The sequence below is a fragment of the Meriones unguiculatus genome, chromosome 14, assembly GCF_030254825.1.
Source record: "Meriones unguiculatus strain TT.TT164.6M chromosome 14, Bangor_MerUng_6.1, whole genome shotgun sequence".
Lineage (NCBI taxonomy): Eukaryota > Metazoa > Chordata > Mammalia > Rodentia > Muridae > Meriones > Meriones unguiculatus.
Genome location: NC_083361.1, coordinates 9,244,680 through 9,258,409, shown reverse-complemented (window position 1 = coordinate 9,258,409; position 13,730 = coordinate 9,244,680). Strand labels below are relative to the sequence as shown.

General features: G+C 47.7%; 1 protein-coding gene across 7 annotated transcripts in view; it reads left to right on the top strand.

Annotated features, from left to right (window-relative positions):
* The window catches only part of Znf536 (zinc finger protein 536), a 443,673-nt gene that overhangs the window by 292,980 nt on the left and 136,963 nt on the right, over positions 1-13,730 (top strand). The window contains exon 7 of one of the 7 annotated variants that reach the window (XM_060366733.1): positions 600-1,503. The exons of the other annotated variants lie outside the window; for them this stretch is intronic. Coding sequence (XP_060222716.1) covers positions 600-607 — 8 coding nt within the window. The 3' untranslated portion in view covers positions 608-1,503. Of the gene's footprint in view, positions 1-599; positions 1,504-13,730 lie in introns of those variants that run through there. 7 annotated transcript variants of the gene reach the window in all.

Genomic DNA, 13,730 nt, shown 5'->3' with positions numbered 1-13,730 from the left:
TCTACCCTTTGAGAATGAGTGAAGATTGGGAGTGGGGAGGGGAGCTGAGGAAGAGTGCTGTCAGAACAGGAGCATCCTGGTAGAATCCAAGCTCTTCGTCGTCTTCCATCTCAAGTGGGAGCTGTGCAGCCCTGCTAGTGTGTGCCATGGGTACAGGATGCCTGGGCGAAAGCTTTGACCTCAGCTTCCTTAGTTTGCTGAATAGCAGTGCTGCTTGGAAATGACAGCACAGTCTCTCCAGACTCAGGTCATAGGTCAGCTGCAGAAGGACTCATATGGCTTGCTTGCTTCTCTCTTTCTGTCTGTCTGTCTCTCTCTTTTTTTCAGATGTTTTGTACAAAGCCCAGGTTTCAAATAAGGTAGCAATTATGTCCTATTTCTTAGTGCTGATCAACAATACCTCTATACCTAATTGCCTGCCTGCTATAATCACATAGCCTATTCTTGCTTTCGCCAGAGACAGAAAGACCAAATTTTATAAATACCACTCTATTGTCATCCTTCTATTAAACAATAGGGACTCTGGCCCTGCCCTTGCTTTCAAGAGCCTCTAGCCCCAAACAGTTTCTGGATTAATAAATCTACACATTTTCTTTCAGGTAAGTGACACCCCATGTCCTAGTCGATCTGTCTGGACTTCCCCTTGTCTGTTCGTGCTCCTTCGTGGTTTATCTGCAGCTTGTTAACCGTGCAAAGTCAACAGAAGAATGTACGCACATACATACATGTTTTGAGTAAATAATTCCAACTGGCACAGGTATGTGTGCACACACAGCACACCAGCCTGCAGTCTGCGTAGAGTCAGGGAGGTTGAAAATGTTGCCCCCGCCCAGATGTTTCCCTGATAGTCATGGATGCAAATGCTTAGCAACCTGAGTGAGAAAGGAGATTCACAGGTCCCAACTGACAGATCCTGGGGTGGGAGGCGGGTTCCTGGATCAATGAAAACCTGGCTGGAGCAAGTGCTTGTGTCCGACCAGCAAACCTGGGCTCACAGGGCTGGGCCCCATGATAGTCTCGTCAGCATTCCTTTCTTGTGTCTGATTGTCATGTATTTTGTAACACTTTAGAAGAATACAGAAAAGTGCAGTAATTACCTTTCTCCATAGTATTTAAGCAGAAATATTGCTAGTTTAATATTGTGTCAGGTCGTCGTATAAACCAGGAACAGGTGACAGTAAAGGCCCATTGAACAGCACTCTGACATTCACAACTTAAAAACGGCGATCGGAGCGAAATGTGTAAACGTGTACCGGGTTATCCTGTGCTTTGGAATAGACTGTTGTTGAAATAATTAGACAATATATTAAGGTGTTCCTGGTAATGAAGGCATGTAAGTTATCATAATTGTAGTTTTCTGCATAAGTGTCAAACTCTATCTTTCCGTGTGCTGTATGCTGAGTTACAAGTTAGGTCATTTATGAATGGAATGTAAAACAATACTAAAAATGCTTCAATAAGTTATCTTGGTATTGCTAATAAAAAAAAAGCTGTGAAACATTAGTGCAGTTTTGAGTCATTATGTTAATTCATACCACAACACCCCTTCACCCCTCACATTCTTCTCTCAGCGGGGAGCCTCAGCAGGACATTTTGGGGAACAGGCTCCTCAACTTCCCATTCATCTTCAGATGGCCCTTTTACAAGCAACAATTTACAAACAGGCAAAGAGGCAAGCGGCTTCTCTGCTTTGGTGAGACGACTATAGTGAGCACCAGAGAGCACAGTGACACATGCCCATCTCTCTCTACTCGTGCTTCAGGCAGGTTTCTGAATTGTAGGACCCCTGGAGAGGAGATCAAAGGCACAGACTCCACAGGCCATTGTACCCAGAGTCAAAAGTGGAAAGGTCCCTCCCCCAGTGGACCACGGGTTCCTCCATGCTGTGACAGACAGTCTTGGACGGGTTAGGGATGTTTGGGGACATTTCCATCCCACTTAGATGTTTTGGCCATTGCCTCTGTTTGTTGTTTCAGGCGTATTCTTGTCCCACCATGGCTCATCAAGGGAAGAGAAGCAAAAAGGGAAGGACTTGTGTTTTTGCATTGCCTGGTTTCATTGTCCCGTGAGCTGGGATTTCGGGTCCTCGCCTTTCAAGCTTCCTAGCTTCAGTATGCTCTACACACCTCCCAATTTTGCACACACTAACTGTCCTATGGGGGACAGGTTATAGAATCCAAAGGTCCAGGAATTACGTACATCTTCAAATGGAGTGCCCAACGCGGGGGTGGAAGGCAAGAAATGTGCTTTAGGACATTGTCCTCAATCTTGGTCTTGGTGACAGGACAAAGGTGTCACCCCCAACTACAGGAAACAGTCCACCCAGTATTTCTCAGAATAACCATTCATTATCTTGACCCCTAAGGTCACAGCACAGCATCAGGGAGTCTCTATCTAGAGGAAGGGACAGAGGGACAGAAAGTAAGATCAGAGCCAAGAAGATGTGAGAAGAGGCCCAGTGGGAAAGAGAGGTCTTGGAGATTTCTAACCTTCCCAGTGTCCAGTACTCTGGACCAGGGGCATTTTCTAGATTCCTGCAGGTAGCACTGAGGTCACACTGTGGGTTCCAGTGGACAAAAAGGGCAATCCCCAAATGGCTAGTGGAGGTGAAGAAGGGTACTTACTCTCCCCTCCCAGGTCCACATGGCCACAACCAAGCCACAATGCCGGCTCCACAGGGTGCAGGCTGAACTGGCACAAAGCCAACACAGGAAGACCTCCATCTTCTTCTCTGAGGGCTCTGGACTCTGGGGAACTGTCCTGAGAGAAATGGAGCATAAGAGGGTGTTTCACTTACACCTTCTCCTGATGTGGCCCCCACCCCTAGGCTGAGCACATCATCCCCAGCTTTGCCCATCATTTAAAACCATTTCCTTGAAACTCTCCTTGAAACTGCAGATACCACCACACCTGCCAGGTCGATCACTGTAGTTTGGGAAAGGCATCTGAGGGGACCTATTGCAGCCTGATGGGCCAGAGCTAAGGAGGGGCAGGAGGGCATATGAAGTAAGGGCGGAAGGAGGCACAGAAATATCCCTTATCTTCCACCCCCAACACTGACAGCTGGGAGGGCTCCCCTGAGCCACATATCCAGGCATGTGCTGTTCTGTCTTCCTCCTTTCAGAGCCCAGTTCCTCTCATGGGGTCTCTAAGCAAGAAGGCTTGGTAGCATTTCCTCTTCAGAAGCAGGGTATTTCCTGAGTCGCTCCCCAGTGGTAACTGATGTAGCTTACAAGAGACCTCCATGGATTCCAATTCTCCCATTTTTATGAACCCAGCCCCAGCCTCCCTGGATCCCCCTCCCCCTCATTTTGGGACACCCACCTCATCAAGCCTTATACTGTTCTTCCTGTCCCCGCCCACTTCCCCCTCCTCACCGCCACCTCTGGGTAACAAGCAACTCCCATCTCACCAGTTGAATGTTCTTGGGAGCATCCTGTCTGCTGCCTGCAAAGGGAGCCACTTAGACCCAGGCCTCTGGGACACTGAGTCAACTTCATTTCACAGCTCTGCATGGAGGCCGGTAATTCTGCTTCTGGTTGGTTGGTTTGCCACTCCCAAACTCTCCGCCTGACCCATCCAGCCCCACATGGGATTTAGACCTGGGGCAAGCACACATAACCCCCTTTGGATCTACCTTTATCCTTATAGCCTAGATTTTTTTCCAAGCATGGGTGGCTCTCTGCTTTGTGGTTCATGAGAGACCCCAAGGAGTGCCCATCTGTGGGACAGAGGAACAAGAAAGTGTCTAGATGCACGAAGCCAAGAAAGGCGAGGAGATTTGTAGAAAAGCTGCTTACTCATGTCTCTGTTCACACATTTTTGGAAGTATGCATATATACTTCAATGAAATTTTGATGCTGGGTAAAGGAGCAAATCTAAATTTGGGGCCAGATTAGCACACGCCTATGTCTGTTTTTCTCAGAGAAACTTCTCAGTGATTAAATACACAGGTGCACACTGATGATAGTGTCCCCGAAATGAGCAGAGCCTTAGCCCATTCCAAGGCCCAAGTCAGGGAACTCTGCAAAATTATTAAATCTGTATTATCAAGAATAGTCATTTGAGTGCATGGATGCTGGCTGGTTCCCTTGTCTTTCCTACTCTCTGTGCTGACCAGACACACCCATTTAGTGCAAATGTGGCCACAAGGCTACTTTCCTTCCTTGAATTTCTGTTGTTGTGGGATTTAAATAAGATGTTCTTAGTTATTCATATAAAAGGAGAAAGACAACCAATCTGGGAAGGCAAATTGCAACAGATTTACCAAATTGTTGCTTTTTATATGACAGACAAATTGCTTTTCAGTTTTGAGCCCAATGGTTGGTCTGTCCTGGGAGGAGGTCTGGGGCTAACCACTAAGAAAGTCTACCTGAAGAGGGGCTGGGGGGTTGCTTGGCTGGGTGGCACAGTGGCCTCTGCAGTTGGGTAATTAAGAGTCCACACTCCAATGAGCTCTTTCCTCTTAAGGAAAGGGCCCGTAATTTCTTCAGTCGTTTCAGATTCCTTTGGTGACATGGTTAGGATCACCCCAAAGCAGATCTTTAGATCACCTGGATGCAAATAGTTGATACAGGAAGAAATTGAGAGTGGTGTTCCTGAGAGGGTCGCCTCCATAGCAGACCTGGGAAAGTTTTTTTTTTTTTTTCTTTCACCCTTCTGGTTTTATTGTAGACCATAACAGACCTGCCAGAGCCAAGGATGAGTGCAAATGAATTAATTTTGTGGTTCCTGGTAGGAAGTGAACTGCAGATTTTAAATGCTGAGATATACCCAGCGTTTCAGCTTAGGGGCAAGTTTACCAGAGTCGCAAAGTCAATCTGGGGTCAGCTGACCAAGCATCTGTCAAAAGCTCCAAGAAGCTCCAAGTAACTCATGTCTCCTTTTGGGTGTCATTTCTCTGGGTCTTTGGTCTCCAACTCTATGTCTTTCATGGCCTCCCATGGCCTTGATCTTTAGATGATACCCTACACCCAGCAAGCATTACAGTCCTCATGATACTCACCAGATGGCCCTTAGGCCGAGCTGGTACTTCCACAAACCTGTCAATTTATAGGACTCAAGCTTGGGCAAAGGCATTTACTACTCTAGGTCATGGGACATACCAGGCCTTGGAAGAATTTCTCCTAAATCATTAGAAGATCACCTAAGAGTTTCTCACTTAATCCCAGAAGACATTCACCACAGAAAAGCAAAAGGGAGTCCACTCAGCTGGGTTGTTAGATTCTTCAAAATGGGAGAAAAGGCTGAGTCTTCATGGAGTTTTTCTGTTTCAATCCCTTAAGTTTACAAGCGGGCTTGAGTTATTTAAAGATTGTTAAAGGTTCCTAAGAAATATACAGAAATTATAATTTCTATTTTGTAATTTATCAACCTGCTGAACCAGTGTGTCCCCGTTGGACATACATGTCCCATGGCCTGCCACTTCCACCCAACATACAGAGCCAGTGTTCTGGAGCAGTGGTGGTGGCATTGACAGTCGGCCGTGCATGGGTGGGGCACAGAGTTCCAGTCATACCCTTCCCTTCCTGGGACCTCTCTGTTCTTCCCGTCCTTAGCTTCTTGAATGTCTTGGCAGCACCAGCTCGTAACCCTTGGTTATAACATCCATCTATGGGGAAACTTGGCCACCTTTAAGAGAATAAAATGATAATAAATATACATAACTGAGAGACAAGTCATCCTCATCTCTGTCATTTTAGGACTTCCATTAGCAAGCATGCCCCAGGCAGAGTACCATATAAACCTGCCATGGTGCTGTGGAGTGGGGAGGCCTGGGCACCCCATTCTTGCCCACTGCACTCACTATTTGAAGTCCTCTGCCTGTACACCCAGCTGGGTGGGATCCCTCACACCTGGACTGAGCACATCTGGAGATCTGGCCCCATGAGACCATCCCTGGGACTCACAGACACATCCGTGTTGGTGCTAATTGAGTTGTTTTCCTGTTTGCTAATAGTGTCAGGACTTAGGAAAACAACTGTGCTGTCTCTGGTGGTCAGGCAGTGGGAACAGGGTGGCTGCTGGGTGGATCTGATTTACACGATAACTTTGGGCTTGAAGCATCTATCCTTTCTAAACCACACTCAGGGCCACAGTTTAATTTTAAAGCGTAAGAAGGTATTTTGTTGGAGGCCTTTGGGAATAAATGCCCTTACACAGATTAAGGACTAAGGTCCCATAACACTGGGGTGGCTCTGCACAGTCTCCATTTCAGTAGGAGATGCTGCCTGAGGTGGGCAAAAAAGCACTGATGGAGGAGTTGACCTTACTTTCCTGGAAGACACAGGTGGGAGAGGCACTGTGATATGGGGCTAGGCATAATGGAACCGTAGGGGTGGGAAGAGGGATCAGAAAGAGAGCATTAAAAATGTTTGAGACTTGCAAATGTTATGTTCTCAGACTGGGTACCATTCCCATCCTGTTGAGCAGCCCAGCCTTCCCTTGGAGCTGGGCAGAAGGGAGCAAAGCGAAAGCCATAGAGGAACTAGAGAAAAGGGGAGAGGAGAAGAGAGAGAGGAGGGGGGAGGGAGGAAGGGAGAGCAGGGAATACAGAAAAGCTGCCTGGGTGGCAGGCAGTAGGTGTCTGTGGTCTGACAGGGCCAGAAAAGAGACACTTAGCCAATCTCGGTGAGGATGTGGGGAGCTATAGGGTCAGGTGAGGTTCCGCAGCCCAGCACCTGGTGGGCGAGGCCTGCCACTCCAGCTGCGCCCTCTTCCCCACTCTGCTCCCCAGCAGCCAGTTTCAGGAGGAAATGCTGCAGCTTAATCAGAATTATTTACAAGATAATGGTCCATTGTTTGCACTAAGACAGATGTTGTCTGTGGGAACTTTGTGTTTTATGCTCTCTCCCTGCTCTGCCTTCCCTGGTGCAGATGGGATCCGAGTAATGTGAGTTATTATTCGGGGTGGAAATTTGGAGGCTCCTTTTCTGGGAGGGGCCCAGACTCTACTGGGTCACAGAGATAGCCTGCCTTTGTGGCAGGCAGGGGTAGAGATGGCCCCTGCTGGTTTCAGGGCCAGGCAGAGCCCTCCAGCAGGCTGTGATTAAGAAGGTCATGTTTCCTTGAGGGGCGGGTTGGTGCAATCGCCTTGTCCAGGACAGGAAGGACTCACTCTGATTAAGATGTACTTGCTATGTGTTGACTCTCGAGGTCACCGCTGACATCTCGAATGAGGGTGGCCATCTGGTCCTGCTTTGCCAAAGGCCAAGCACAGCCCCTGTCCGGTGGGGGATGTGCAGCCCTGTTCCCCTTCTTTGACTGGCCAGAGGCCTTCCTCTGGGTCTTCTGGGGTCACTCAAGGAGTCAGCTCCACGGAGGTTGAGATTCTCACTCTCTGGCTTCAAGGTGCAGGTCAAATGAATGCAGGTGCCTGGGTAATGGCCAAGGAGGGAACTCAGAAATCAGGAGGAGGATGGGGCTGGAGGTGGGGCACGGGAGACTCTCTCTGGGCCAAGACTTGCTCCCAGATTCTAACACCAAGTCAGACAGGTACTCCCAGGTACCCCCCACCCACACATGCACACACTCACTCTCACACACAAACACACACACACACACACAAGCACACACACACACTATTGGCAGGTCTTGTTACACAGGACTTGAAGCCAGCCAGTTCTTCAGTAATTTCAGAGTTTCCAGCCACCCCTGCATAGACAGCCTCATCACCTCATTAGATGGCACAACCCATTTTGTGAATGAGAAAATGGAGGCCAAGAGCAATCAGGCCAGTTGAGTCCTGAAAATGCCTCACAGCTGAAGCCACAACCTTCCCATTGGTTCTGTGGGACCTTGGCCTGGTCACCGCTTGCAGGACGTGGGGCAAGTAGAGAGTCATTCCCTGAGGTGCGTGAACCAGATGTCAACCCTAGAGCCCACCAGCAGCAGCGGTTCACTGGACAGCCAGAACTGAACGTTAACCAGGCAAGGGCTAAACCACTGGGCTATACTGCCAAGCTTCTGCTAATTTTTTTTTTTTTTTGAGACAGGATCCCAAAAAGTAACTTAAACTGGTCTAGAGCTTGGCAATCCTCCTGCCTCTGCCTACTGATTGGTGAGCTCACAGGTATATCCCTACTCAACCCAGCTCTAATTTTTAAAAGTGTATCTTCCATAAACAGTGGCCAAGAACAAACACACAGATTAAAGTAATGCATATTGTCACCTTGGGATGTGTGAAAATCAGGAAGAAATAGAAAAGAGAGTGGCTAAGTGAACATACCCCTGGCATGTGGGTACCCAGGGGAAAACATCCACTTCCCTCATGGTAGCTGAACTACATACTACTGGGAAATCGTTTCTAACCCAGGATGTCATTCCCTTCCTTAAATACGCGATTGAAGCATCTTTGTTATGGTGAAGATGACAATCTCCTGCCATCTTCCTGTTGGAACTTAACAAAAAGCCCTGGCCCTTTGAGTTATTTAACACTCCAAGTCGAAGTTAAAATAATACACACTCACCATAAATCCAGGTGAAGTAGCACAGGCCTGTAATCTCAATCCTGGGCAGGGGTCAGGGGAGGCTGAAAGAGGATCAAGGGTTCAAGGCCAAGGCTCTGTTAGGTAGGGAACGATGTCTCAGAAAATTCAAAATTAAAATTCCTCACTATGAGCCAAGGTTAATTTATATTATCAGCCCCTTACCGATGATAATGCAAATTACACCTTTTACACACACAACAAAACAAAAAAACAAAACAAAAACAAGGGAGGTGTCATCCTGTTATTCAGGGGAGCTCAGAGATTCTGCTCTCTGTTTTACCCCAAATCCCCAGCAACTCAGGCCAAGACAACCCCTGCGCAGCTGTGCCCTGTAGTTGTTCCCTTCAATGCTCCCCTGCGTGTATCAAAACTAAAGTGACCAATAAATAAAAACAGCCATTTCTGCCAACCTGTGACTGTAGTTCCCAGGAAAGGAGAGAACCATTCTAGGCAGCAATTCAGACCCCAAACACAACCTAAGAATTTTCATACAGAGACTTAGCAGGGCAGGATGGTGCTTGGGAGCAACAGGGCTTGAGCTAGCCTCAGTGCCCACATCTCTCCTTATATTTTGACCTCAGATTCTCCAGCTCCGTTCACAGTCAAGCCCCCTTCACAGTCAACGCATATTCTGACTATATGTCCAGTCATTCCCCAGAGAAAAAGGTAAAACCTCACACTCCCCCTATCCTGAAGCAACTGGATCTCAAGGAAATCTGACCCCTAACCCAGCAGTGGTTCCCCCAGGGGGCTGTGGGGTAGAGAGTGGGTGGCCTAGATCACCGGCAAGCCCTCCTGGCTGGTGCTGCTGCCTGCCCAGCCCCCAAGGGCGATGACAGCAGCAGAGGTCAAGCTGGGATAATATTTATCAACCTTATTCTCAGGCTGTCAGCCTCTGCCCCGAACCCAGTGTCACAGGGAGATCCCAGCTTATGTCTGTAAGGCCCCACAGAGCCACTTCACATGTACCCAATTACCTCTGTCAAGCAGGGGAAGGAGGTCCCCGCTGTGGGTGGGATCTTAGGCCTTTGAGCCCATTCCTCCTGTCCAGCCAGTTAAAACTGTTGAAATTGCAAACCAGTAATAAAAGGATCATATGTGTTTCCCACCGAACAGGTTCTTTAGGGCTATTACGATAATTAAAAACATATGGTGCTGTGCTAGTCGGAGGGAAACCGCAGATGTACAAATTAGGTATTATAGAAGGGTTTTCTGCTTTTGCCCTTTTAAAAACGTCAAGCCGGAGAAGTTTAGGGAGATAAAATGGCAATTGTGCAGACAGTGGGTAGCGTTTTGCTTTTAAGATCATTAAATATATAAGCTCTTGTTTTTAGACTTACTGGGAATAAACAGCTTCCGGTTGGGGAAGAAGAGTCGAGAGAGGGGCTCAGGGGCTGTGGGGGTAGGGATAGGTGAGGAAGCTACTTTCCCACCTCAGGATCTCAGATACCATGAAATTGTATGCATTTTTATGACGCTATTCCACGTGATAGGGACTGTATTTATTAAATATCGAATTGTATTACAGTGCAATTGATAGGGGCAAAGACAGGTGGTTTTGTTTTGTTTTGTTTTTTCACATTAAACTTTTTAATTGTTTGAAGGCAAAGATGCAAGTATTGAATCGTCTAGAAAACATCATTTGTTTTAATTTAAAATGTGCAATTGATTTTGAGAAGGTGATAAATACTGCTAATAAAAAGAAGTTGGGAGGAGGATTTCTAGGGCTCCTTGTCAGTGGCCTTCCAGCGTGGCTGTTCAGAGGGGCCCGGTTCTGTGGAGATGGGCATGATGATGGGATGAGCTGGCTGGCAGGTTTCAGCCATGCTTGGGGAGGGTGGGGGGACCGCAGAGACCACAGGCCCGCAGTCTTAACACAGAGAGGTGCTGGTTCGTCAGCCAAGGGGGCAGGATGCAGGCTGCAGGATGAAGGACTTAGCCAGGATGACAGGACTGCTCTGTAGGGGAGGCAGTGTGAGGACAGGTCACAGGAGCATGGGCTCTGCCTTCTCTGACCTCACAGCCTCACCTCTTCTTATTCAGGAAAACACTTTTCTAGGTCCCTCCTGAGGTTATCCATTCAGAACAGGGATGTCCTTACACCATTTTAAAACATGTACTGGGTGAGCGTGTTTGGTAACTGTGTAAGGAAGTGAAGGCCAGTCAACAGGAATATGCAGCAACCAGGAGGTACACCTACCCCAGAAACCAGCCACTGAGCACTCAGAACCAGAACTTGATAACCAGAACTGATGGAACCACAGTGTATAATTACTGAAAATGTTTGATGATGAGCCCAAACCAGGTTTGTTCTAGTCCTCCCCCTCTCCTCCCCGCCACTCCTCCCCTCCCCCACCATCCTGTTCCAGTACTGGGGACTGAATCCATTTTCTTGGCCCATATAGGATGTGCTCACACATATCTCCAGCCCTATTTTACTCTTTTATTTTTATTTTGAGACATGATTGCACTTGGTTGCACAGAACAGCCTTGAATTCGTTCCTTAGACCAAGCAAGCCTAGATGCTACAATTCTCCTGCCCCAGCCTACTCAATAGCTGGGATTATAGGTCTGTATTCTCAGGCCCAACTTGCTCAACATATCTTTGTGCTGTGGTATTTGTTGTATTACAAATTTTGAAGACTCTGTTGAGGTTAGAAGACTCCAGACTAGAAAGATCCCTTTCTTGGTCATTATCAATGAAAACGGCCTGTGAAGTGGATTCCTTGGCTCTTATCTTTTGCTGAGGTCCCTAGGTCTTCTATGCTATTCGTTTTAACATGGACTTTAGATGCCATCAGAGGGCCATCGTCATTTGGGATCCCTGCCTTTGGGATCTATGACTTGCCATTCCCCTCTGCTCTGCCTCTGGATTAGGTGGTGTAGCCAGCCTTCTCAGATTACTCCAGCCACAACCAGGATGAGAGAGGGATTCTTCAGACATCTTCAAACAGGGTGCTACATGAGACAGTGACTCCCAAGAGTAAGAAAAGGAATTTTCTTCCCTAGGGGACATTTGGCCGTATCTGGAAGCATTGGGTGGTAGGCCTGGCATCCAATTTTGGTAAGGACCAGGGAGGCTTTTTCACCCTTCACACCGGAAACCTCTCCAGCAAAGAACCAGCCACTCTAAGTACGTCGAGGTCCGAGGCTGAGAGATCCCCGTGCTCAGGGATAATGAGTTTCGGGCCTGCCAGCCAAACACACATTTAGATAAACACTAGCTAGCTAAGAAATAGGGCTTGCTACCCATCTCCTGCTAGATCATGCCACTGACTACCTAGACATCCAGTCCTCTCCAAGCCATGTTTCCTTTGGACCTCAGGCCATGGCTGAAGGTCTCAGGAGGACTGAGTGAGTTCTCAGAGTGGAAACTTTGAGTGAAAGAGGTAGCACAGCCCTTCCAGCAACAAGAAGGGTGTAGGGAGGGCGGCTACCGGCACTGGCAGCACAGAGCCGGCCTTTTCTCCTGCCTTGAGCGACAGCAAGCATAAGATGTTATTGCGCACATAGGTATTAGCGCTTTAACTTTTACTGAGGTAAAATAACACCTTGTCACTCAGCGCAAGTACCACTCACAAAATGAATTAATTGTAATAACTGTTGTCAGCAGAACAAAAGACTTGTTGCTTTTCTAAGCAGATTTCAGCACACTGAGAACTATATACAAACGCTCCCATTGGGCAAGGCTGGCGGAAACCAGTCAGAACATAATTGTATCTGTCTATCTCCTTACTTTGTTTTTAAGGGCTAAGGAATCCAGCTAAAAACCTATATTTTAAACATATCAATAAATATAGCCCTTTTTGTGTTTGGGATGTCTCCTCAAAAAAAAAAAAAGAAAAAAAAAAGAAAAAAAAAACATGGAGTCTTTAATAAATTGGCCATGAAAATAGCTTTTGCCGTTGATGGCTCCAAATAAGGGCCAGCTGCAGAGGCTGCCTGTGGACTCTTAAGTCATGAAGGGAATTATGCCCAATTACCTTCCCATAAAACACCCTCTCATTTCTGGAAGTTATCAAAACGCATCCTGCGGACAAGTGGTCAGCTGCCCCCTTGCTCCTCAGAGAAGCACAAGAGGTCTCACGCCAGGCCCACCGGGCGCTTAACTGCCTTCATGGCAGCACGGGCAGGCTTGTTTATAGCCGCACTTTTTTTATAGCTCCATGCTCCCCACAACCCCCTATTTTTTGGAAATTTATTTACTTTTTTTTTTTTTTTTTTTTTTTTCATTCTGGCCTTTTCACGTCTTAGCACACTTCTCCCTTGAAGAGTTGAAGAAGCCTAGAGTCGGTGTTCTACAAAAGAGAATCTGCTAGGAGAGTGAGTGAGCAGGGGGCCCAGCCGGGTCTCTCAGGAGTCCCGTTTGAGTTGAGTATCCAGTCAGGTCATTCTGTTCGGGGGGGTCTCTGTCATGTGGGAGAGAGTGGCCTGCTTTTTAGGGGCTGTGTAGGGGCTTTGGGGCAGTCGAAATGGAGGACAGCCTAAAGAAAAATGTGCCCTGGACCCACTAGCTAAAAGTGCACATGACCACTGCCCTTTGAAGGATCACAGGCACTTCAGCAAATCCCAGAAGGTTTTTCAGAAGCTGTGCATTATACAGCTATCAGCTGCCAAAAGGAAATGGACTAAAGACCCAGAGGGATGGATGGCTTCCAGTTCCAAGCCATCTCACTGATGCTGACCTCTCCTCTCCTCACCTCACCTCTCCTCTCCTCTCCTCTCCTCTCCTCTCCTCTCCTCTCCTCTCCTCTCCTCTCCTCTCCTCTTCCTTCCCACCCCTCTCCTCCTCTCCCTTCCTCTCCTCCATCTCACATTCTCCCACTTCTCCATGCCTTTGGCTACCCTGACTCCTGTGTCCATCCCTCAGATACATCAGATTCCATGGTATCTCTTATGCCATATAGGCAGTCTGCTCCATTAGTTGTACTCACTGAAGACTCAGTTGGGCCCTCTGTGATGAAATGATAAAAGAAAAGTCACATGAGAGATGTGGAGACCAGGAGAGAACTTCATCATGAACCACAGACCACCATGGGTGCTATTTTCGTATATTCAAGTTGGTCCCCCTTTCCCTCCTCTTCCCTTTCTTCTTCTTCCTTCTCTTTCTCCTCCTCCCCTTGCTTCACAAAAGGCAATCTCCTTCCTGCTTTCTGGGACAAGTCTTCTCTGTATGCAGCCTGGGAAAGCAGACTGACCCCTTGCACACCCCAGAAAAGGCAACCCATAGCTATCAGTCGC